This window comes from Oncorhynchus mykiss, chromosome 2, assembly GCF_013265735.2.
Source record: "Oncorhynchus mykiss isolate Arlee chromosome 2, USDA_OmykA_1.1, whole genome shotgun sequence".
Taxonomy (NCBI): Eukaryota; Metazoa; Chordata; class Actinopteri; order Salmoniformes; family Salmonidae; genus Oncorhynchus; species Oncorhynchus mykiss.
In genome coordinates this window covers 82,978,247-83,005,144 of record NC_048566.1, presented here as the reverse complement: position 1 = coordinate 83,005,144, position 26,898 = coordinate 82,978,247, and the positions used below count along the sequence as shown (strand labels likewise).

The 26,898-nt window shown below is 42.7% G+C and overlaps 1 protein-coding gene across 1 annotated transcript; it reads right to left on the bottom strand.

Moving 5' to 3' along the window:
* Positions 1-2,275: 2,275 nt before the first annotated feature.
* On the bottom strand, positions 2,276-26,898 carry si:dkey-103i16.6 (SIRT1 domain-containing protein). Its single transcript, XM_021574195.2, has 9 exons — positions 26,619-26,898; positions 5,641-5,836; positions 5,190-5,411; positions 4,856-5,088; positions 4,465-4,565; positions 4,045-4,206; positions 3,548-3,760; positions 3,167-3,377; positions 2,276-2,610 (listed from the first exon to the last, which is right to left on the bottom strand). Exons 2-9 carry the CDS (start codon positions 5,826-5,828, stop codon positions 2,510-2,512), a joined length of 1,431 nt encoding a protein of 476 aa, XP_021429870.2. The 5' UTR covers positions 5,829-5,836; positions 26,619-26,898; the 3' UTR covers positions 2,276-2,509.

The following is a 26,898-nucleotide window of genomic DNA, read 5'->3' as shown; positions in this document are numbered from 1 at the left end:
ACAAAGGGGTGTGAATTTAGGCTTCCTCAAGAAAAAATGTGGATGAACAATGTCGTCATATATGCACAAACTGTTTCAGATGAGAAGCATGCAGACACCTTTACACGCTAGAAATGTAAAGGTAATTTTCGAACGAGCCAACATATGCAGCGTTAACTGTGATTGCAGTCTCCACGAGTGCGAGAACATTGTCTTTAACTTCCACAATACAGATGGAATAGAGCCCTAGAAATGTATTAAGTACATTGTCTCATTCCAAAATCATGGAGTTGGTCCCCCCTTTGCTATAACAGCCTCCACTCTTCTGGAAGGCTTTTCACTAGATGTTGGAACATTGCTGCAGGGACTTGATTCCATTCAGCCACAATAGCATTATTGAGATAGGGCACTGATGTTGGGCGATTAGGCCTGCCTTGCAGTCGGCGTTCTAATTCATCCTAAAGGTGTTTGATTAATGTCAGGGCTCTGAGCAGGCCAGTCAAGTTCTTCCACTCTGATCGACAAACCATCTCCGTATGGACCTCACTTTGTGCATTGTCATGCTGAATGAAGCAGGAACGAGCCTTCCCCAAACTGTTGCCACAAAGTTTGTAGCACAGAATCGTCTAGAATGTCATTTAAGATTTCCCTTCACTGGAACTAAGGGGCCAAGCCGAACCATAAAAGACAGCCACCAGACCAGTATTATTCAGCCACCAAACTTTAGTTGGCCCACCCTCCCTCGGGCAGGTAGCGTTCTCCTGGCTTCCGCCAAACCCAGATTCATCACTCCAGAGAACGCGTTTTCACTGCTACAGAGTCCAATGGCGGTGAGCTTTACACCACTTCAGCCGACATTGTGCATGGTGATCGTAGACTGCTCGGCCATGGAAACACATTTCATGAAGCTCCCGACGACCAGTTATTGTGCTGATGTTGCTTCCAGAGGCAGTTTAACTCAGTTGTGAGTGTTGCAATAGAGGACAAAGGTGCTACAGTACTCGGCGGTCCCGTTCTGTGAGGTTGTGTGGCCTACAAATTTGAAGGGGTGTCCACATACTTTTGTATATATAGTGTATGCTGGGTAGACTGTTAAACAAAAAACGCATTGGGATTTGAACTGGGAACCTTGTGTTGCAACCCACATTTTAACGCTCTCCAATCTACCTATCTGCAAGCCTTTTATTTCACTCTCACGAAGATCTGCTCACTGAGCTTTCATCCACCAATCAGTCCCGGCTACCTCCAGAGGTGGTCGGAATGATGATCAATCTGTTTTTTAAAATGTCTATACTGTTCTAAAAATGTGGGCACAATCAGAATGTGGGAAAGGACACCAGACCAATGTTGGCACCAGGTGTAAACAGGGCTCATGAGGAAAGAAAGTGTTAAATTACATAGTTATTCTCACTCTGTAATAATTCAGTTAATGAGAACAGAGATTTGAAAATTTTCCTTGGTAAATGACCACTACTACCTGCTCACTCTAGCTAGAACATAATGAACTTGTAAAATAATATTGTAACTATACTCCGTCAGTTGTTGCCTGGCTACCCGAACTCCTTTCTGCTGCCAAACACTACGCCATGATCACAGACATTGTTTCTTCTCTGCCTTGAGTCTAGATCTGATGCTGTGTTCAAAAACAACTGGGAACTCAAATCGCTGACTTCCGAGTGAAAAAACAGTTTGGGGAAGAATTTGTTTTGAACGGTCATCCAACTTGGAAACTGGCATCTTTCTAGAGCTCAGACTTTCTGACCTGAAGAACACTGACATGATTTGACCTAGTTTTTTTTCAGTTCCCAGTTTTGAAAGCACCAAGAGTACCTCCAATATGTTTTTAGGAGAGAACTTTCGATTTGAAACTTTTGATTGGTCCCAGAAACCGATTGGGTTGGGTCAGCGTGAGAACACACGTGGGTAAAGCAGAGGTTTGGAAATGTGTCATTAGCTTTGCTACTCTTGATTGGTTAGAGATGATCCAATCAATAACTTTTTGTACAATACCCCTAAAATGTTGTCACTACAAACAACTTTGATGATGGCAGTCTCAGACTGAAGTATTTAGCGGAAGAATTTATGTTGAGTTGTCAGGCAATGTCAGTTGTCCTCCACACAAAAAAACAATGGAGCACACACACGATCACTTGGGTTCCCGTTTGGAAGGAAAAAATATATATTTAATGTGGCTTTTATTTATATAATAATAATGTCAGGCCTCTTTCAAAGTTATTAAATATGAACTATCCTGAATTATATTTTATGTACCAATCACAGAATACAACACAGAAGACAAAAGGCTAAGTTTAATTTATTAAATATGTATTTTTGTACAATTAATAACAATACAGTCCTGTCCAAAATAAATCTAACCAAAAGGAATACATGAAGTATACAGTTAAAACCACATGAATTAAGGACAACCCTTATCCTGGCGTTAACTTCTGAACCTTTCATGAGGATGATGAAAAAAGGAAACTGCCCTACTAGTCCATTCATAAGTCAAAACATTTAAAAAAGGATAATTTCATCTTTTGTCCTGAAAATACAAGTGCTCAATGGTCTTTAATTCAAAATGTGAAGTGTTGAATCCCAGAGGGGTACTGCATAGACGGGTGTACAAGTGACCTGTGGAGAACAGTGCAATGAGTTTGTGCAAAATGGAATACTTGCATTAGGCCAACATTGACAGAGCATGGAACCTGTCACTCAGAGCAAACTCTGCATACGTTTAAAATGCGCACATACACAGATATTGGGTCCTTGACTCCTATGTTGAAGGGCAGAGACATTTATGAGTTTTGGATGGAGCCCCCCCACTCAGTGGCAGTGGTGTCTGAAAACACACAGCGGGACACTGCAAACTCGGGAGGTCACGTCTCCCATGGTAATTTACCACTGTCCTCTACAAGCTGGGCATAAGCCCAAGTTCCTGCCCTCCTCCCCCAAGCCTGAATACCCATTTAGACAAACCCCCGAATCCTCACTTTGCCGGCCATTTCAGACAACGAGGAGGTTCACTTATGTGCTGAACATGTCAATTTGCATTGATTTGAAACATCCATACTGTACACATGCACACGTCAGCTGACAAACTTTTTCCAGTATTTCCTCAACCAATTGAAAAGAGTGTATTTTGGGGGGGGGGGGGGGGGGCCCAGGGGACATGTTCAGTTTCATTTACTTGGGCTGGATGAAACTATGCTCTTGCTGTCTGACTCGGAGTCGCTCTCACTGCTGCCGTTGGTGGGGCCACGGGCCCCTGGCCTGGATTTAGGGGGCAACCTTCCTCGGGGCTCTGATGCCCCTCTCCTCCCCAGGCCAGTGGCTTTGGTCTGGGTGGGCCCTTCTCGGCCCCTTCCTGATGAAACATTGCTTACCAGAGTAGGGATGGTCTGCAGAGAAATGACGCAACCAGTTTTGTTCACAACACATAAAAATACTAATCTAAGCCCATGACAAACCAAGAGAGAGCAAGCTAGTTCAAACAGATTTTAAGCAGATGCCACTAGAAATAACACTGGCCTAAACTGAATATATATAGAAAGTGTTGCATTGTACATACCCCATTTTCCTGACTGGTCATCAGGTCTTGGATCTCGGAATGCCACCCTAGGAATTCACCAAACCTCCTGACCGTGTCCACCAGGTCCCCCAGCTCTATGTAGTCGCCCCTCCTCAGGGGCACCTTCTGAAAGGGACCCACTGCGTCCCGGTTCAGGAGCAGCCGCGGAACTGTGGACCTCACTGTGTTCACCAGGCTGGCAAAGGGCTCGATCTGGCAGAAACCACATGATGTGAGACAGTGAGTCAGATCCATAGAAAGAACGCTGATGTTATGACATTGGTTCACTATTTTATGCTTATGTTCAAGTCTTATGGTGTTGTTGTTTCATCACAACTGTTTTTAAGTTTGTAATCTGGTTAAGATCAGCTAAAATAAAAAGTGAATTAACACTTTTAGGCAACTGAACTCAAGTGTCAAATAGTGTGGAGTAGTTGGCCGTGTGGTGCGGTACCAATATAACATTTCTGCAGCCGCTTAACAGTTTTGAGGTTCACCTGTAAAGACGTGCCCATGATGATGAGCAGGTCAGCTTTAGGGAAGTCTTTAGAATGCAGGAAGTACTTCTCAGGAAGGTCCTCTCCAAAGAACACTATGTCCGGTTTGACCGTGGCCTGGCAGAATGTACAGACCGGGACCTTGTCACTCATTATGGCACTCTGGAAGAGACGGTTATCCAAGAGAAGTTGGTCAAAGATTTACCAGGACTACTTTAGGCTGTTTAGCTCCTGCATTTGAATGTCTTGAATATTCTTTAAAGCAAACCCTGAATCAAGTCCATATTCATCTGTGTTACAAACTGGTGGCTTATTATTTCCATCTCTTTGTGGGTTTTGTGAATTAAGTTATTTTCATTTCTGATATTTTGATGACCACCTGTGATTGGCATGGGCTGGTGACCTTTTGTCCTGGTTTACCTTGGCCTCCTGGGCAGGGAATGGGGTGTAGCACAGGTGACAGGAAGCAGTCGCAAAACTTCCATGAGCCTCCACCAGCTTCTCGTCTGGGATGCCACTTACTGTTAAGGGGAGAGGATGAGTCAGTGTCAATAACATTCACTAACATGGATTGTGATGTCCTTTCTCACATCTTTAATGTCAGTTGTTTGAGATGCTACTGCCTGTTTAAGTTTCCCCTGCTCTGTCACAATGAAAGGCATGCTGCAATTCTGTGCTTTCTTTCTGTTTTCTACCACACATTTTATTGAAGGACGAGTAGACTTCAAATATAGCTAATGTCCTTATAAACTTAGACATGAGCAGATTCACTTTCCCAAAAGACCCACCCAGTCCCTCCCCCCACACCCACTCTTCTCCAGGCCGTCAATGTTCTGGGTGTACATGCGGAGCAGCAGGCCCTTGAGGTGCAGCATGTGGATGAAGTAGTGGATGTAGTTGGGTCGGTGACTGCCTGGGTACAACTCCTTGGCCAGGGAGAAGAAGGGCCGAGGGTCATTGGAGAAGTACTCGATGTTGAAGATGGCCTCCGGGTAGGGGATGTTGTACTTGGCCAAGTTGGCATACAGCCCTGTGCCCGGGGTCCTAGTGGGAGGGAGGATAGAAACACAAATTGGAGTGAGACAAAAACGAGAGCAAGAGCAAGTATACTCTAGAACCCATAGGACTTGCACCCACAACCCCACCTAAAGTCTGGGATACCGCTGGCCGTACTGATGCCTGCACCGGCCACTACCACCACGTTCTTACAGCGCCCCAGTTTCACCAGTCGAGCCACAGCAGCCAGGCCTCCCCGGGGAGAGGGATTCATTGCCGGCCCAGAGGGGGAGCTCTGTGTAGGCTTAGAGCCAGAGGACGACGGACCCCCCTGGATGGGGCCACTGCTGCCCTTAGACACCCTCCCTTTCCTGAAACAACACAAAGTTAGAAAATCATTATTCAATCTTATTGTCACATCTCTGACCCCACAGTCTCCAATCTTTTGATGTTATTAATTTTACAAAATATATTTGCTGCGAAATGGAATAGAGAGCAGAATACATCTTCAATTCAGTTCTTCCCAAATGCAATAAGTACAAGTATCCATCCAACTGGATAACTGAAAATATTCTTCATGACTGATGTAACTGGAATTACCGTGGTAGTGAGGTGTCCTGTCCACTCACACTCATTTGACTGAGGTCCTGGGCCAGGGGTAGGGCTGAGTCTGTCTGCTTCCTCTGCTGGGTCCCATGTGGGCCAGGCCCAGAGTCCTGGGGCGGCTCTGTGTGCCAGGCCTGGGGGGTGGAGCTACGGGTCACCCTGCTGGATCTGGCCTTGCTCATATTTCCACCTGCCAATGGAAATACAGGACCATCCAAATGTCAGTCTCTTGACACTTCAGTCAGAAGCTAGCTCACATTTTCATCTGAAAATCAAAAAGTCTTTACCACTATGAGATGTGTTGGATGAAAAAGATTTGTTTGGAAATTAGGGGGGAAAAAAATCTGAATTTAGGTGAAATATCATGCACTTGTTTGTTCAGCCACTTATTATTTTAAAATGTTACATATTTCTTAATCCATTGATTCCTTTTATTCTATTAAAGGATTTCTTAAAATGTTTATATTTTCTAAATTGTAACTATGAAATAATACATATGGAATCATGTAGTAACCAAAGAAAAGTGTTAAACAAATAAAACTGTTATATTTAAGATTCTTCAAAGAATCTTTGTGCAAAGCTGCCTTGACAGCTTTGCACAATCTTGCCATTCTCTAAACCAGAACCATGAGGTAGTCACCTGGAATGCATTTCAATTAACAGGTGTGCTTTGTTAAAAGTTAAATAGTGTAACTTTGTAAGTTCTTCAAGTGCAGTCGCAAAAACCATCAAGCTCAGGCCTCCCGGGTGGCGTAGTGGTCTAAGGCACTGCATCGCAGTGCTAGCTGTGCCACCAGAGACTGGGTTTGCGCCCAGGCTCTGTCACAGCCGGCCGCGACCGGGAGGTCCGTGGGGCGACGCACAATTGGCCTAGCATCGTCCGGGTTAGGGTGGGTTTGGCCGGTAGGGATATCCTTGTCTCATCGCGCACCAGCGACTCCTGTGGTGGGCCGGGAGCAGTGTGCGCTAACCAAGGAAATGGTGTTTCCTCCGACACATTGGTGCGGCTGGCTTCCGAGTTGGAGGCGCGCTGTGTTAAGAAGCAGTGCGGGTTGTGTTGGGTTGTGTTTCGGAGGACGCATGGCTTTCGACCTTCGTCTCTCCCGAGCTCCCGAGTAATTACTAACAATTGGATACCACGAAATTGGGGCGAAAAGGGGGTCAAATTGATTTAATAACAAAAAAAACTTCAAGCTCTATGATGAAACTGGCTCTCATGAGGACCGCCACAGGAAAGGAAGACCCAGAGTTACCTCTGCTACAGAGGATATGTTCATTAGTGATAAGCCTCAGATTGCAGCCCAAATAAATGCGTCACAGAGTTCAAGTAACAGAAACATCTCAACATCAACTGTTCAGAGGAGACTGTGTGAATCAGGCCTTCATGGTCAAATTGCTGCAAAGAAACCACTACTAAAGGAGACTAATAATAAGAAGAGACTTGGGCCAAGAAACACGAGCCATGGACATTAGACCGGTGGAAATCTGTCCTTTGGTCTGATTTGACATTTTTGGATCCAACCTCCATGTCTTTGTGAGATGCAGAGTAGGTGAACTGAGTTGAACTGAGCACCCAGAGTTGGGTGCTTTGCTGGTGACACTTTTCAGTGATTTATTTAGAATTCAAGGCACACTGCATTCTGCATCAATACGCCATCCTATCTGGTTTGCACTTAGTGGGACTATCGTTTTTTTTTCAACAGGACAATTACCCAACACACCTTCAGGCTGTGTAAGGGCTATTTGACCAATAAGGAGAGTGATGGAGTGCTGCATCAGTTATGCCTGGCCTCCACAATCACCTGACCTCAACCCAATTGAGATGGTTTGGGATGAGTTGGACCGCAGAGTGAAGGAAAAGCAGCCAACAAGTACTGAGCATATGTGGGAACTCCTTCAAGACTGTTGGAAAAGCATTCCAGGTGAAGCTGGTTGAGAGAATGCCAAGAGTGTGCAAAGCTGTCACCAAGGGAAAGGGTGGCTACATTGAAGAATCTAAAATCTATTAAGATTTGTTCAACACTTTTTTGGTTACTACATATGTGTCATTTCATAGTTTTGATGTCTTCACTATTATTCTAAAATGTAGAAAATAGTACAAAATAAAGAAAAACCCTTGAATGAGTAGGTGTACTAAAACATTTGACTGGTACTGTATAATAAACGACTTAATTGTTTTTAGCTCCAACAGGTTTCACACAGCTTTACATGCTCTGAACCCCCTCCCTCTGAATTACGCTAGCTTTCTGACCCATATTTAAAAATCAGGTTCAACAGAATCATAGTGGCGCTCCTTTGTGCTCCCTCCCTTGGCCCAGTGAAAAGCTGAAATGTTTTAAAACTCACCGCTCAAACAAAAGGTAATGGCTGTAATATATTTAGCACCCCCCTCTTCAGCGGCTATGCTAATACAGTCCACAGCTGTGGCAGCTTTCATGTTCTGAGAGAGAAGAGAGGGGCGAGTAGAGATGGAGTGAGGGGGGCGAGGGTAAAAAGCGGGGTGGTGGACAGGGGTGAAAGAGAACCCTAGATTGACTGTGTGTCAACAAACCCAGCTGGGAGAGAAAGGAGGGTGTCCCTTCCAGGCCCCCTCAAACAGAGGAGAAAAGGAGAGGGGGTGCAGAGAAATGATATGGAGGGAACGAAGGAGAAGAGAACGGAAAGGAGGGTGTGTGTGTCTTTTGCAAACCTTTTCTGGGCCTTCAAAGAACTTGCATGGGCAATGAGTGAGTGAGAGTGATCAGGGGAGAGAGAGAGAGAAATAGAGGAGACAAAGGAGCTACTACCCATAAAGCAGGGCCAGCGTCAGAGCATGGGGAGGAGATAAGACCAGGCTTTTCACCAGGGCTCCTTATCGGCCTCAGGAGGTGGTGACACGGGGGGTCTCAATGTAAGCAGTTCACATGACATTGATGCAATACACAACAAAGCTATAAGAACATTTAGGCTACTGACTGATGGAAGGAGGAGATGTTCTAAGTGTCTCTATGGTGGGTAGCTAGCATCGACATGGTAAAAGAAAACATCTTGTAGCCAATCTACGGCTGGTGTTCTTGAAGAAAAAAAATAGGTCTACTCTTAAAAATATTGAACGGGATCTTAAGCACTTACAAATTCTTAACATGTTGTACAATTGGACTTGGTAACAGATATTTTTTTTTCAGGATGTAAGATATCATACGAAATGGGTGACATACAGAATTTTCAGTGACCCATTTAGACTTGTGAGTGCCACTTTCAAAACTACTGGCTAAAATGATATAAAACATCTGTAGCATAACTTTAACTCTAAGACAAATGTATCAAAAAGGAACAGCAACTTGACTTTCAAATCATATTTTTTAGCCAAGAAAACTATGAGCTCATTTTCTGGACATTTAATCTTTTTAACCACCAGACCAGTGGCATCTTGTCCTGAAAGGCTGAAGTCCCCACATCACCACTGCTTTCATGCATGTTCCTGCAGTTCTATTAAAAAGCTCAGGTGGGGGGGTGGGGGGTATTTGGTCCCCCCAAAAAGACACTGCTGAGTAGGACCAATAAATCACTGCACTGGTTATTAAGGTCCCACACAGATGGTGCAGGGTTACTGGCTAGTCCACTCAGTCCTGGCATGAGCCACAGTATAACAGTCGTCTTCAAGCGAGAGTTAATGCAGCAAGCAAGAAACAGCAATGAGAGTGTGTGTTCGGATGTTGTTTGCCCATTTTGTGCAAAGGGGCATTCCAGAGTCATTATGAAGGTGAAGGGCAGGCTTCTTTTAGGTGGAATGATTGGGGACAAATGAAGCAGTGGACTGAATGTTTCATTGGTCTTGTCCCACACATAGCAACCTTGTGAACAAAAAAATGGGTTAATTAGAACCATAACTCACTTCAACATGCCTGATAGCGGATCTAAAACCACATGATCCTGCTCTAGAAGAGGAACAGGATGAATAGGTAAGCGAATTTAGCAAGCAGAAAACATGTATAGATAGTGTGATCATATGAGCTTAATTCATGAAAATGGTTAACTAGGCCTAACTTTCGTAACTATTTAATGGATAGCCTATCCATTCAATAGGTAGCCCTTTACACCCGCACCAGTATGTATACAGGTTGAAAATGGCAGATCTGGGCACTGATAAGCACCCAAATAGAAACACAGTGGCTGTACAGTAACATGCTATACATGAAGTCAGAGCTCAGGGTCTCGGTCACCGCGCTGTATGAGTTTTGACTAACAGACATTCTGAACTTGAGCACCTCACGCAGCAAGAAGCTGCCGCCACTTTGATGGCATACCAGCAAGCAAAACACCCCGAGTCCAAAATCGGTACTTCACATTTCCATATCATAAATCTCATGTCATATATAGTCTCAACTAGAGGTCGACTGATTAAATCGACCGATTAATTAGGGACGATTTCAAGTTTTCATATCAATCAGTAAAAATCAGTAAATCTGCATTTGTGGATGCCGATTCTGGCCGATTACATTGCAATCCACGAGGAGACTGCATGGCACGCGAGTGCAAAAAGGAGCCAAGGTAAGATGCTAGCTAGCATTAAACTTATCTTATAAAAAAACAATCAATCTTAACATAATCACTGGTTAATTGCACATGGTTCATGATATTACTAGTTTAACTAGCTTGTCCTGCGTTGCATATAATTGATTTATAATTGAATCACAGACTACTTCGCCAAACAGGTGATGTTTTAACAGAAGCGCAATCGTTGCACCAATGTACCTAACTGTAAACATCAATGCCTTTCTTAAAATCAATACACAAGTATATATTTTTAAACCTGCATATTTAGTTAAAATAAATTAATGTTAGCAAGCAATATTAACTAGGGAAATTGTATCACTTCTCTTGCGTTCTGTGCAAGCAGAGTCAGGGTATATGCAGCAGTTTGGGCCGCCTGGCTCGTTGCGAACTGTGTGAAAATAATTTCTTCCTAACAATGACAGTAATTTGCCAGAATTTTACATAATTATGACATAACATGTTCTGAGCAAGCAACTTAAACATGAGCTGTTTTTTTTACATGGAACATATTGCACTTTTACTTTCTTCTCCAACACTTTGTCTTTGCATTATTTAAACCAAATTGAACATGTTTCATTATTTATTTGAGAATAAATGGATTTCATTTATGTATTATATTAAGTTAAAATAAAAGTGTTCATTCAGTATTGTTGTAATTGTCCTTACTACAAATATATATACAAATAAAAAATATATATACACAAATAAACAAATAAATATATATATTTGTAGTTTATATATTTTTTAAATTGTCCGATTAATCGGTATCAGCTTTTTTTGGTCCTCCAATAAATCGGTATCGGCGTTGAAAAATCATAAATCGGTCGACCTCTAGTGTCAACGTTTATGATCACTAGGTTTGATGTAGTTACAAGATGACATGGCGTTATACCCTGGGTTGTCCTGAACAATCAAGCATTTCGCCACACCTGCAATAACATCTGCTAAAAATGTGTAACATTTGATTTGAATTGCCTTGTGAAAGCCCAAGACTAAGATCGTATTTTATCATTTAGCGAGTCATGTTGGCAATAGAACATGCCTTCAAATGATGCCCACCTGACCCAGATTGTGATTTACAAGGGACTGTTTTTGGATTGTGTAAACAAAGGTAATTGTGGATACAGGGTTGTGTTCCAAACCAAACAACTACAAGTGTGCTTGCTATAGTTCCACAACAACACAGCTAGGAAAGCACCTTATAGTTGAAGACTCTTCTTTGAGTCATAAAAGTACATTGAAATTACTTAGGAACTGTGCACACGAGGTGTGTGGCCACTTGGAAACACAAGTTACTCCTCTCACTCAAACCCTTGTTATTTTTTTGTCTTATGATGGACCTACCAAACATTGTCCAATAATATTATGTTACTGAATGTATCCAGAGTATTTTCAGATTTCGTTGTCATCAAATGTGGCAAAAAGTACAATAAAATGTCAAATGCACATAAAATCAACAGTGTAATGCTTGGATTCAGTCTTGTATCAGGTGAACTGTTGTGTCCTCACCTTTAGTCTAATCATTTTCCAATAATATCAAAACGGTTCCCTTTTAATTGCTACCATGTTCATGCACATTTCCATATTTCTTCTGTAAGAAACATTTAAATTTAGCCCCATCCATATAGGCCAATTCCCACGAGTGGAAGGGTTTAAGAATGGTTGAAAGTATGAATCAAATAAAGCAAACTATGTCACATGTGCCGAATACAACCTTACCATGAAATGCTTACTTGAGAGCCCTTAACCAACAATCCAGAGTTAGAAAATATTAATAAAATGTTGCTAAATAAACTAAAGGAAAATAGTAACACAATAACAATAACAAGGCTAGATACAAGGGGTACCGGTACAGAGTCAATGTGCAGGTGTACGGGTTAGTTGACGTAATATTTTCCACATTTTGTTATGCTACAGCCTTATTCTATTATGGATTAAATAAAAACATTTCCTCAATCTACACAGAATACCCCAGAAAGTTTTGCAACTTTATATTTAAAATAAAGTTGTATAAAGTTACAGAACTATTCAAATCCTTTGCTATGAGACTCCAAATTGAGCTCAGGTGCATCCTGTTTCCATTGATCATCCTTGAGATACTTCTAAAACTTGGAGTCCACCTGTGGTAAATTCAATTGACTAGACGTGATTTGGAAAGGTACACACATGTCTGTATAAAGGTCCCACAGATGACAGTGCATGTCAGAGCAAAAACCAAGCCATGAGGTCGAAGGAATTGTCCGTAGAGCTTTGAGACAGGATTGTGTCGAGGCACAGATCTGGGGAAGAGTACCAAAACATTTTTGCAGCATTGAAGCTCACAAGAACGCAGTGGCCTCCATCATTCTTAAATGGAAGAAGTTTGGAATCACCAAAACTCTTCCTAGAGCTGGCCACCCAGCCAAACTGAGCAATTGGGGGAGAAGAGCCATGGTCAGGAAGGTGACCAAGAACCCAATGGTCACTCTGACAGAGCTCCAGATGTCCTCTGTGGAGATGAGAGAACCTTCCAGAAGGATAACCATCTCTGCAGCACTCCACCAATCAGGCCTTTATGGTAGAGTGACCAGACAGAAGTCACTCCTCAGTAAAAAAGGCACTTGACAGCCCGCTTGGAGTTTGCCAAAAGGCACCTAAAGGGGACTCTTAGACCATGAGAAACGAGATTCTCTGGTCTGATGAAACCAAGATTTAAAACTCTTTGGCCAGAATGCCAAGCGTCACGTCTGGAAGAAACCTGGCACCACCCCTGTGGTGAAGCATGGTGGTGACAGCATCATGCTGTGGGGATGTTTTTCACCGGCAGGGACTGGGAGACTATTCAGGATCGATAGAAAGATGAGCGGAACAAAGTACAGAGAGATCCTTAATGAAAATCTTCTCCAGAGCCCTCACGGCTTTAGACTGGGAGTGAAGGTTCACCTTCCAACAGGACAATGACCCTAAGCACACAGCCAAGACAACGCAGGAGTGGTTTCGGGACAAGTCTCTGAATGTCCTTGAGTGGCCCAGCCAGAGCCCAGACTTGAACCCGATCTAATGTCTCTGGAGAGACCTGAATATAGCTGTGCAGTGACGCTCCCCGTCCAACCTGAGAGAATCTGCAGAGAAGAATGGGAGAAAGTCCCCAAATACAGGTGTGCCAAGTTTGTAGCGTCATACCCAAGAAGTCTCAAAGTTGAAATCGCTGCCAAAGGTGCTTCAACAAAGTACTGAGTAAAGGGTCTGCATACTGTAAACATGTTGTTTTTTTAAACATTTGTTATACTTTTGCAAAAAACCTAAGAAACCTGTTTTTGATTTGTCATTATGGGGTATTGTGTGTAGATTGATGAGAAAAACAAACAATTGAACTCATTTTAGAATAAGGCTGTAACATAACAAAATGTGGGAAAAGTGAAGGGGTCTGAAGACTTTCCAAATGCACTGTACAGGTAGGGAGGGGTAAAGTGACTATGCATAGATAAACAGAGAGTAGCATAAGCGTGTGTGTCATCAATATGTGTGCGTGTTGGAGTGTCAGTGTCAGTGTAGTATGTGTGACAGGGTGGTTAGAATCCAGTGAGTGTACATCAAGCCTGTGCAAGAGACTCAGTGCAAAAAAATAAGAATAAATACAAATAAAATACGGGGGTCAATGTAAATAGTCCTGGTAGCCATTTGAGTCACTTTTCCGCAATCATGTGACTTGGGGGTAGAAGCTGTTAAAGAAGCTGTTTTTGTCCCAGACTTGGCTATCCGGTACTGCTTGCTGTGTGGTAGCAGACAGAAGAGTCTATGACTTGGGTGGCTGGAGTCTGACAATTTTTAGGATCTTCCTCCTATTTCTCCTCCCACTTCAGCATGGGTTAGCCTAATAAATGCTAAAGTAGAGCAGAAAACAACCGCTGCAGTGGAAGGGTAATGTCCAGCTGATATGTGCTCCAGAGGTCAGCTCCATTGTGAGTGAGGGGGGAGAAAGTTGTCTTGTGCTAAAGAGAGACTTAACAAGCCTGAACATGGGGGCTTAACTCCAAAGGGGAGGGCAAAAACCAACATGGTCACCGGGGTTGGAGGAAACCATGGTGAGGAGGCTAGCAACGGTCTCTCAGTAATGGAATGAGCAGCCTGACAGGAGCTGTCGGTAGCTAGCTACTGGGGGAAATACACAGAGTTAAGTCAACAGAAGAGAGAGAGGGGGAATCTTCGTTCAGCAACTTGTGTTGACAAATGTATTGCAATTAGTTTACTATGGGCCTGACTGGCAGCACAAGTGCAGTTGGTGATGTCCAGTTCACCATATTCAGTGGATGTAACCGTCCATAACACCTCTTAATATCAATGTATGTGCAAGTCCCATACAACATTTTTGTGGGAAATATATAGCCCCAGTTTGGAAAATATATCAATACCCAGTGCAACAATGAATGGCCAGAGAGGGTTTATTTATTTCTATAATAAAAAAAACATTCTTAAACGCAATTATGCTACTTGATGCTGCTCTGATACCATGATTGTTCTTTAATGACAAATAAATCCCTGTATAAATGACAAAAGATTTAGAGAGGATTTGAGGATTTGAGAGCCCCCTCGACATGGCCTTTGAGTTGGGGCAGCTCTCCCACCTCTCCCCAACCAAAAGCTCAGTCCCCTCAGTCCAAATCCTCTCCCCAGTGAACTGGCCCTGCCTCAGCGTTGGGATGGGGTGCAAGGACCACCAGGTGTGAGGTGGCCCCACGTATGGGGGTTACAGTAATCTAATTAGAGCTGTCCCTCAACTCTGCTCACCACCCTTACCCTGCCTCACCCCTCCAAAACAGCCCAGCTCTATAATAATTTTACAAGTCAGAGAGAGACCAACATCTCCTGTAGAACCATCCAGACTCCCACCACACACACCTCAACATAGCCTTCAACCGCTACTCTGCAAGAGGTCCCAAGTGAAAAATTAGGCTTATGTGGAAAAAGAAGTGGCACACTAACTAGTACCAATGCTGGAGCTGAACACCGTGTTCTACCATGGACACCGTTTGAAGCTGATGTGTCTTTAATAACCTCAAGGCTACAGTTGCTGAGAGAGTGAGCAATGCAAAATCCTGGTGGGTTTTAACAGCTACTCAGCCTGATACACAATCTGAGACAAAGAGACAGGCAGTAAAACGTTTAACTTAAAAGCATTAACCCTCTGCTTGCTGCCAAACTCTACTTTTCCCCTTGGTCCACCTGTCGATCAATGCTGCCCCTCAATGGCAAGGATTGGAATTGACAGGCAGCTCAGTCACCATGGAGACCTCTTGAAGACTTCTGAAGAGGCAAAAGTGTCTGTTCTTTCCCCCCACCCCTGCACTAATGACATTTCACTTAGTGTTGCATCTTTGTTGGATTCTCAATTGGCACAAAGCAACTAATTTGTGTTGGGTATATATTGTTTGCTCAAAGAGAGAGCAAGTGAGAGAGAGAGACGGGGGGGGGGGGGGGGGGGGGTTTCCAAGTCAACACAAATGACTACAACTCATGACTCTTGTCCAGTTACTTTTTCTAATCAAGTACTGCCAGCAGAATTATTCAAAGCATTCATTTTCTTCCTCTCTGTAGTTAAATGACAGAATAGAGCAGTCAAATGTAGGCAACACTCAAACCTTAATGAGATTGGACAGAGGAAATGGAGGTTCAAAGTGTAAGATTAAGTAAGATTGTCATTGGTCATCTGTTTATGCTCATCTCAATATGGTAAACTCCTTTGGAAAATCTTTTTACAAAATGCTCAAACTACTACATGAATTATTCAACCACCAAATCTAAATCACACTAGCTACACGTCATAGGCTACTGGATACTACCAATGACTTAAATATACACTAGTTTTTATTTAATTTAACTAGGCAAGTCAGTTAAGAACAAATTCTCATCTAGCTGCCCGAGAGCACCTTTACCTGCCGATCTATAAATTACGTCTCCGTAATCTAGCCTGGGTAGGATGGTCATCTGAATCAGGGTTAGTTTAGCAGCTGGGGTGAAAGAGGAGCGATTACGATAGAGGAAATCAAATCTAGATGTAACCTTAGCCTGCAGCTTTGATATGTGCTGGAAGAAGGACAGTGTACCATTTTTCAAAAATATGTTTTTATTTAACCTTAAATTTAACTAGGCATGTCAGTTAAGAACACATTTTTATTTACAATGACAGCCTACCCCAGCCAAACCCTAACCCGGACAATGGTGGGCCAATTGTGCACCACCCTATGGGACTCCCAATCACGGCCGGTTGTGATACAGCCTGGAATCGAACCAGGGTCTGTAGTGATGCTTCTTGCACTGAGATGCAGTGCCTTAGACCGCTGCGCCACTCGGGAGCCAGAATCCCACCATCTAGCCATACTCCCAAGTACTTGTATGAGGTGACTACCTCAAGCCCTAAACCCTCAGAGGTAGTAATCACACCGTTGGGGAGAGGGGCTTTCTTCTTAACAAACCACATAACCTTTGTTTTGGAGGTGTTCAGAACAAGGTTATGGGCAGAGAAAGCTTGTTGGATACTAAGAAAGCTTTGTTGTAGAGCATTTAACACAAAATCCGGCGAGGGGCCAGCTGAGTATAAGACTATCATCTGCATATAAATGGATGAGAGAGCTTCCTAACATGCTGACTGGACACGTCGCGTGCGTGAGCGTCGCAAATTAAATTTAGAAATCCATGTTATTCAATTATTGCGCGCACCAACGAGCATCTGCGATGTCAAGGGCTAAAATAAAACTCCTTTCTATTTCTGACGACGATTGCGCTGCAAGTCCTGCCTCTCCCATCTCCTCATTGGTTTATGGAAGCAGATACCCACGTGCCGTCTGCTCATTGGTTACCCCCACGTGGGTGGTTGAAAGACTAACTGTTTTGCCGGTTGTCGTGGTAATACTATGAAAGTGTAGATGCCGATCACCATAAGTTCAAAGATGAAAAAGCCTGGAAGGAGGAGAGATGACTAGAAACGATTCGGTTGGCTGTTTTATGTGTGGATTAATTGTCGGAGTAGAAGACCTTGTGCATTTCAGGTAAAATAACAACTCAATGTTTATATCCCAGGACAAATTAGCTAGCAACAGCAAGCTAGGTAAATAGGACAAATTAGCTAGCAAGTGCAAGCTAACGAGCTAAATTTCCATACATGTTTAATGCTTTTCGACCTACCCCAAAGGAATGTCATTGGTTCAGAGTTTGTTTTGATATTTTAACCTGCGTGTCATGATCACGTTTGGTGTAGAGGGACAAAACACATTTATGCACGATAGTGCACAATGGCGAAAGCGCGCAGCCGGTTTGAGTTCCGTGTAATGCTTGAGCTATGTTGTTGATATGAATTGAGAAGAGCATGGGACATAGGATCGAGCCTTGGGGTACTCCTTTGGTGACAGGCAGTGGCTGAGACAGCAGAAGTTCTGACTTTATACACTACACTCTCAGAGGTAGTTAGCAAACCAGGCCAAAGACCCTTCAGAGACACCAATACTCCTTAGCTGGCCCACAAGAATGGAATGGTCTACAATATCAAAAGCTTTGGCCAAGTCAATAAAAATAGCAGCACAACATTGCTTAGAACCAAGGGCAATGGTGACATCAATGAGGACCTTTAAAGTTGCAGTGACACATCCATAACCTGAGCGGAAAACAGATTGCATACTATAGACGCCAAGAATGCCAGTCAGTTGATTATTGACAAGTTTTTCCAACACTTTTGATAAACAGGGCAAAATAGAAATGGGCCTATAACAGTTAGGATCAGCTTGATCTCCCCTTTATATAAAAGGATGCACTGTGGCTGCCTTCCAAGCAATGGGAACCTCCCCAGAGAGGAGAGACAGGTTAAAAAAAGTCAGAGATAGGTTTAGCGATGACAGGGGCAGCAACCGGATCAAGTTTTACGTGGGAAGAACGGATCAAGTTTTATGTGGGTCAAGTTTAAGGAGCTCCTTTAGCACTTCGGACTCAGTGACCACCTGCAGGGAGAAACTTTGTAGCCTGGCAGGGGAAAAAGAGGGAGGAGCATCGGAGATAGTAACATTAGAAGGGGTGGGAGATGAGCAAATGTTGGAAGGGAAAGGAGGCATGGCAGAGTCAAATAGGAATGTTGACTTAATTATGTGGTGATTAAAGCTCAGCCATGTGCTCCTATTCAGTAACAACCACATTGTCAACATTAAGGGACATGGGTAGCTGTGAGTAGGAGGGTTTATTCTCCAGGTCTTTAACCATTTTCCAGAACTTCTTGGGGTTAGACCCACAGAGAGAGAACTGCTCCTTAAAGTAACTAATTTTGACCTTCAGTATAGCCTGAGTGCACTTATTTCCAATTTGCCTGAACAAGAACCAGTCAGCCCGAGTATACATATGGCCTAGCGATTTGCCAAATGGAATTCTTAAGGTGGAGTAACTGCCCGATCCCGGTCGAACCAGGGACTGAACCAGTCTTTAATTATCACTTTCTTTATTGTCGCATATTTGTTAACAATACCACTGAAAATATCAAAAAAGAAGATCCAAGTGTCTTCAGAGGATCAAGCTGATTCTATACCAATTTCCAGAGACCAGGTCATTGAAGTTTTTTAGCAGGCGTCTATGACAAATCAGGACAGGTTGTTTCACTGAGCACCCATTACGAACACAGGCTGTAAAACAGTGATCACTAAGGTCATTACAGAAAACACCAGACTAATACCGATCAAGAGTATTTGTAAGAAGAGTAGCCTTTTCTGGGTGTTTGGAGTCATATCTTGTGGGATTGGTAATAATCTGAGAAAGATTTAGGGAGTCTAATTGCTTTAGGACTTGGACAGGTGGTTTAAGCATGTCCCAGTTTAGGTCACCTAGCAGGCCAAATTCAGACTTCGTATAAGGGGCCAGGAGAGAGCTTAGGGCATATAAAAAGGTACAGGCCGCTGCTGAAGGTGGCCGATAACACCCAGCAGTCAACAAAGAGTTACTTGAAAGTTCAATGCGTAAAATCAGCAAATCAAATTGTTTGGGAACAGACTTGGTGGAGACAACCGAGCACTGAAGGTGTTTCTTGGTAAAGATTGCCACTCCACCACCTTTGGAAGATCAGTCTTGCCTAAAAAGGTTATAACCAGAAAGGTTAACATCAGGTGTTCAAAACACTCTTTCTTAACCACATCTCAGTAATGAACAACACATCTGGATTGGAGCTGTGAACCCACACTTTCAATTGATCTATTTTAGGTAATAGGTAATAAGCGTTAACATGCAGAAAACCCAGGCTTTTATGCGAGCAGAAATCAGTGAAGCAGATATTATTATTTTTTGAAAATTATTTTTACCTTTATTTAACTAGGCAAGTCAGTTAAGAACAAATTCTTATTTTCAATGACGGCCTAGAAACACTGGGTTAACTGCTTTGTTCAGAGGCAGAACGACAGATTTTTACCTTGTCAGCTCACGGATTCGATCTAGCAACCTTTCGGTTACTAGTCCAACGCTCTAACCACTAGGCTACCTGCCACCCCAAATATGAGAACTCAAAACAGAATAGGGGCTAGCAACAGTAGATGGGCAAAGGTGTACATGCACATTTCCAGATATAATCAGCAGTAATACAATCAGGGCACGGCAGAAGACAGGGGGAGCTCTGCAGGGTTGATTTATAACATTTGAATGTGCATTCGATGGCAACAAGATCATATTGTACAGCAATTCCATCAGGTAGCATGAATACAAAGCCGGCGAGAGGTGGTTAGAATAGTTTGGGAGACCAAGATTCCGTGTAACCAATACTGAGTCAGAGTTCCGAGTATGGGAACAAACAGTCTGTCCCACAGTTGGGTAAACAAACAAATTCATAGTTAACAAAGCCCACAGGAGTCATGAGGCAAATAGCACAAGAGAAAAATAACAACTTGGGGCTAGCCATTGTAAGTTCAAAGTCACTCACCCAACACTGCGTGTGTGCTGGAGGCAAGTGAAAGCTCAGGAGAGAGGGGAGTGCACAGCAGGAGTACCTGTACCAGACAGGGGGAGACAGGCCAGGGCAGATGGCAGTGGTGTAAAGTACTTAAGTAGTTTTTTGGGGTATCTGTACTTTATTTATATTTTTGACTACTTTTACTTTACTACATTCTTAAAGAACATTTTTACTCCATACATTTTCCCTGACACCCAAAAGTACTCATTTTGAATGCTTAGCAAGACAGAAATGGTCCAATTCACACACTTATCAAGAGAAAATCCCAGGTCATCTCTACTACCTCTGATCTGGCAGCCTCACTAAATACAAAATGCTATGTTTCTGAATGATGTCTGAGGATTAGAGTGTGCCCCTGACTATCTGAAAATTAGAAAAACATTAACAATTGTGCCATCTGGTCTGCTTAATTTAAAGAATTTGAAATTATTTATACTTTTACTTTTGATACTTAAAACCAAATACTTTTACATTTTTACTCAAGTAGTATTTTACTGGGTGAATTTCACTTTTGAGTAATTTCCTATTAAAGTATCTTTACTTTTACTCAAGTATGAAAACTGAAGAGCTCGTGCAATGCTGTGTACTACTTCCTTCACAGAACAGTGCAAACTGGCCCTAACCAGAATAGAAAGAGGATTGGGAGGCCCCGGTGCACAACTGAGCAAGAGGACAAGTACATTTGTGTGTCTAGTTTGAGAAACAGACACCTCAAGTCCTCAACTGGCAGGTTCATTAAATAGTACCTGCAAAACACCAGTCTCAACGTCAACAGTGAATAGGCAACTCCGGAATGCTGGCCTTCTAGGCAGAGTTCCTCTGTCCAGTGTCTGTGTTCTTTTGCCCATCATAATCTTTTTTTTTAATTGGCCAGTCTGAGATATGGCTTTTTCTTTGCAACTCTGCCGTGAAGGCCAGCATCCCGGAGAAGCCTCTTCACAGGTGACGTTGAGACTGATGTTTTACGGGTACTATTTAATGAAGCTGCCAGTTGAGGACTTGTGAGGCGTCTGTTTCTGTATGTGCAACGTCTTAGATTGATCCAATGAACCATTACTGGTCAAAATGTTGTATCAAGTCTGCCCAAATTTACCAAATTGGTTTATTGATACATTTTTAAGTACATAACTGTGCACTCTCCTCAAACAATAGTCATGCTAATCACATTAGCTCAGTTGTCCCATGGGGGGGGGGGGGCACCAATCCCGTAGAGGTTTTTAATGCATACTTTAAAATATGAGCTAACATACAAATAAAACATGTATAAAAAAAGCTTGAAAAGCTGAAATGTGTAACTTTAGGCGACCCGACCAATTCACATAGAAATGTGAGCTAAAGATCTGTCACTCAAAGGCAAATATAAGAAGCGATAGATATGTTCTATGTGCTCTGTCTATGCTTCCCGTTCTTAAGTTTAGTTTTTGTATCTTTTACATTTGGTTTTGTACAACAACTTCAAACATCTGGAAATACAACATTGCTGGTGATTGAAAAGTTATTTCACAGATGTTTAGATGGTTCAATGATTCTCCAAACTGCTTGTTTTGTCATAAACTGAAATTGGTGCGGCTGGCTTCTGGGTTAAGCGAGCAGTGTGTCAAGAAGCACTTGGTAGGGACGTGTTTCAGAGGATGCATGGCTCTCGACGTTCGCCTCTCCCAATGAGTTGTTATTTATGATGCAAAGTGATTTGTATATCAGTCATTAGGCTGATGCCTGCAACGTCGAATAAGCCGTAGCTGATAACAGAGGCTGGGCTCTTAGGCTGCACTGCCATCTACTGGCTTCCAAAGATTTTACAGGTGAAGTTGTAGATATTGAGTATGAAGATGGCTAGTGCAGATGTAAACTCAGCAACAACAAAAAAGGGTCCCTTTTTCAGGACTCTGTCTTTCAAAGATAATTAGTAAAAATAACTTCACAGATCTTCATTGTAAAGGGTTTAAACACCTTTTCCCATGCTTGTTCAATGAACCATAAACAAGTAATGAACATGCACCTGTGGAACAGTCGACACTAACAGTCTGTTAGACGGTAGGCAATTAAGGTCACAGTCATGAAAACTTAGGACACTAAAGAGGCCTTTCTATGAAAAACACCAAAAAGAAAGATGCCCAGGGTCCCTGCTCATCTGTGTGAACGTGCCTTAGGCATGCTGCAAGGAGACATACAGATGTAGCCAGGGCAATAAATTGCAATGCCCGTACTGTGAGACGCCTAAGACAGCGCTACAGGGAGACAGGCTGGACAGCTGATTGTCCTCCCAGTGGCAGACCACGTGTAACAACACCTGCACAGGATCGGTACATCCGAACATCACACCTGCGGGACAGGTACAGGTTGGCAACAACTGCCTGAGTTACACCAGGAACGCATAATCCTTCCAGCAGTGGTCAGACTGTCAGTTGCCTACACTGTCAAACAAGCCCATATCTGATAACAGGGGCTGGGCTCTTAAGCTGCACTGCCATCTACTGGCTTCCTAAGATATTACAGATGAAGCTGCAGATATTGAGCATGAAGATGGCTAGTGCAGATGTAAACTCAGCAGGATGGTGGCTCGTTAATTGGGGAGGATGGGCTCCTGGTAACAGCTGGAGAGGAATGGTATCAAATACAAAACACATGGTTTCCATGTGTTTAATGCCATTCCGTTCCAGCCATTATTATGAGCAGTCATCCCCTCAGCAGCCTCCACTGCTGTACATTAGTATTATTGGTGTGAGTCATTTTATCTGGCTGTGGAAAAACTGGCTGGAGAGAGAGAGAGCGAGAGAGAGCGAGAGAGAGCGAGAGCGAGAGAGAAGTATGGACACACCTTCAAATTAGTGGATTTGGCTATTTCAGCGACACCCGTTGCTGACAGGTTTATACAATCGAGCACACCGCCAGGCAATATCCATAGACAAACATTGACAGTAGAATGGCCTTACTGAAGAGCTTAGTGACATTCAATGTGGCACCGTCATAGGATCAGTTCAAGTCAGTTCGTCAAATTTCTAGCCTGCTAGAGCTGCCCCAGTGAACTGTAAGTACTGTTATTGTAAAGTGGAAATGTCTAGGAGCAACAATGACCCAGCCACAAAGTGGTAAGCCACACAAGCTCACAGAACGGGACCACAAAGTGCTGAAGCACATAAAAATCATCTGTCCTCTGTTGCAACACCCACTACCAAGTTCCAAACTGCCTCTGGAAGCAATGTCAGCACAATAACTGTTCATCAGGAGCTTCATGAAATGGGTTTCCATGGCCGAGTAGCCTCAAACAAAGATAAGATCGCCATGTGCAATGCCAAGCGTTGGCTAGAGTGGTGTAAAGCTCGTCTCTATTGGACTCTGGAGCAGTGGGAACGCGTTCTCTGGAGTGACTAATCACGCTTCACCATCTGGCAGTCCAACGGACAAATCTGGTTTTGGTGAATGCCAGGAGAACGCTACCTGGCCAAATGCATAGTGCCAACTGTAAAGTTTGCTGGATGAGAAATTATGGTCTGGGGCTGTTTTTCATGGTTTAGGCTCCTTAGTTCCAGTGAAGGGAAATCTTAATGCTACATCATACAATGACATTCTCAACAATTCTGTGCTACCAACTTTGTGGCAACAGTTTGGGGAAGGCCTTTTCCTGTTTCAGTATGACAATGCCCCTGTGCACAAAGCGAGGTCCATACGGAGATGGTTTGTCGAGATTTGTATGGAAGAACTTGACTGGCCTGCACAGAGCCCTGACCTCAACCCCATCGAACACCTTTGGGATAAATTGTAACACAGCAAGTCCCAGCAGCAATGTTCCAACATCTAGTGGAAAGCCTTCCCAGAAGAGTAGAGGCTGTTATCGCTGTAAAGGGGGGGACCAACTCCATATTAATGCCCATGATTTTGAAATGAAATGTTCGACAAGCAGGTGTCCACATATACTACTTGACCAAAAGTATCTTTATAACACAACAATCACTTTGATTGTGATTTAGAATAAAGGTAGACCTACATATTGTTAAGCGACTTTGGATAATTGAAAAGTGCTATATAAGTCCCATGTATCATTATTATTACATAATAAAGTGATTGTTGTGTCATAAATCGAATCAAAATGTATTTAGACAGTACATTATAGACATGGAACCCAACAATGTTCTTTACAGGAAAAAAAAACAAAAAAAAACAATGAAAATAAAAGCTGAAACACTACAAAAAAAATAAGATAAACATTTTATTTATTTTTTTAAAGACTGACAAGCTGAATAACTAAAAAGCACCGTAAGGAAAAACAAACCTAAAAATATGTATTTTAAGATCTCTTAAATATGTCCACAGTTTCATCCGCCCTCAGGATCTCTGGCAGGCTATTCCAAAGGCTGGGGGCATAGTAACTAAAGGCTGCCTCTCCATGCTTCTTGGTCCTAGGCTTTGGGATAGTTAAAAGGCAGTGCCGGAGAACCTGAGGGACATACTGGGTACACAACTTAAAAGCATGTTTGACATGTATTGTGGTTCACAATTGTAGATTAATTTAGAAACCAATAGAAAAATCTTAAAATTAATTCTAAAACTCACAGGCAGCCAGTGCAGAGACCTTAAAACTGGTGTAATGTGTGCTCTCCGTCTGGTCTTGGTCAGTGCCCGTGCTGCAGCATTCTGTATGTTTTGCAGTTGACCAATGGCTTTATTGGGTAGACCAGACATGAGAGCATTACATTAGCCAAGCCTGCTTGTAATAAAAGCATGGGTCTCTTTGCATCAGCCTGAGAGAGAAACAGACGCACAGTGGCAATGTTCCTCAGGTAGTAAAAAGCTATTTTGGTGACATTCCTAATGTGTGATTCAAAATTTAGTTCAGAATAAATAATTACACCTAGGTTTTTTATCTGATGTTTTATCTTTATTGCCCGTGAATTAGAATGTGCGGCTAGAGTCTCTCTCTGTGCTTTGGCTCCAACAATAATTACTTCGGTCTTGTCTTGATTTAGCTGGAAGAAGTTGTGAGCCATCCAAGTATTTAAATCTCTAACATCGTCTAATAATTTTCCGTGGAGCTAAAATTGAACCTTGTGGAACGCCACTCTCGACCAGTTAAATAGGTCCTAAACCAATTTATTGGCCATCATGGTCAACAGTGTCAAATGCAGCACTTAAATCTAAGATTAAAAGAACAGAGAGCTGTTTGGCATGTGTTGGCTCTAAGATAATGTACCACTTTAACTAAGGCTGTCTGTCTCTGTGCTGTGGTGGGCATGAAAAAAAAGATAGGAATATTTCAGGAATATTTCAGAAATATAGTTGGCACTTAAAAAATAATTTAGCTGTTTGAAAACCAATTTATCCAGAATTTTTCTTAAGAATGGAAGGCTGGAGATTGGCCAAAAATTGCTAAAAGCTAAAGAATCTAGATTACTTTTCATCAGAAGGGGTTTCAACATAGCAGTTTTTAGTGCAGTGGGGAAAGTTCCTGTGGACAGGGAGTGAGTAACATTTTTTAAGATATGCAATTTAAACTGTTTTGAAGAAGGTGGTGGGATTGAGAAGGCAGGTAGAAGGCTTAAATTGTGATATCACTTTCCTGAGCATGTCTGTGTCAACCAGGGAAAATAAATCCATAGTGCCTTTGCGTGGTAGGCTGGAGCACATATCAAACTTCTCATCAGGTCTTGCTTGACTGATACCTAGCCTAATGTTGGTTCTCTCTAAAATATGCTGCCAACCCATCACATGTAGATGTGGAGGAAAGTTCCCATAGGCTTGCAGGTGTAGGATTTATCAAGCCATCAGTGGTCGAGAAGAGCACACTCAAATTATTCATATTTATAGTGATTATGTTAGAAAAATGAGCCAGTCTGTCATTTCTAATTGCCTTGTTATATATGCCAAGTTTCTTTCAGAATATCATAATGGCCCTACCAACTTCGACTCTCTCTGCTTCTGCTATCTTTCTGAAATGTATCTTTAATTGACTAGTTTCCTCACTCATCCAAGGGGCTCTCCGTTTGGATGTGGCCTTTTCAACTTTACTGGAGCTATGGCATTAATGGTTGCGCTTAATTTGTTATTAGTCATCAACTAAATCCTCACAAGAGGAAGGCAGACTAGGTGGTGGTGGAGTATTGTTCATACACAATAACATCTGTAGCAGCTTCAGAGGTAAGATAGCGTTTCTTAATAACGCGTTGGGCAACAAGGTAGTAAAAATGCACAGATCAGAAAGTAACAACAATTCAGGAGGATATGTCAATAGAAAGTGCATTGGTAACCAGGTCAAGAGTATGGCTGCGGTTATCAAAACACTGAACAAACAAAGGCTAGCTAAATAGAATAGATGTCGAATACAACATTTTGGCTTTCAATGATTGTAGGCTCTGCTGTCAATGCTTTTGTAAGAGACTAACGTTATTCCTTATCTTGCACAAAATCATGCAAGTTAAGTTACGAAGTAGGCACATTTTTATGATTTTATCAACACGCAAACTGAAGGCAATGTTCGATAAACATGTAAAATTACCTGTCTTTCCAGAGGGCGGAACTTTAGAAAGCTGATGGGATGGAAGGCGCGCGTTGAAGATGTTGCGCAACAAGGGACGTTCTACATCAACATGCAGACTGTGACGCGTGCAACATAGTGACAACTTCTACTTGGCCAGCAGCTCCGAAGAAAGTTTGAATTGCACCTGTTTAGATTTCTGTGTTGCTGTATTTTTCCGCTGGCATCTGTCGCACGCAGCACCATTTACCGCGAAGGAAGTACGTCACTTCCAGCTTTCAGTGCGGGAAAATCCTTCTCT

Coding starts and splice junctions, on each gene's coding strand:
- si:dkey-103i16.6 (XM_021574195.2), bottom strand. CDS start 5,828: ATGAGCAAGGCCAGATCCAGCAGGGTGACCCGTAGCTCCACCCCCCAG. Junction 5,089..5,189: donor AGCGGTATCCCAGACTTTAG/GTGGGGTTGTGG, acceptor CCCTCCCACTAG/GACCCCGGGCACAGGGCTGT. Junction 4,566..4,855: donor CATTGACGGCCTGGAGAAGA/GTGGGTGTGGGG, acceptor TCCCCTTAACAG/TAAGTGGCATCCCAGACGAG.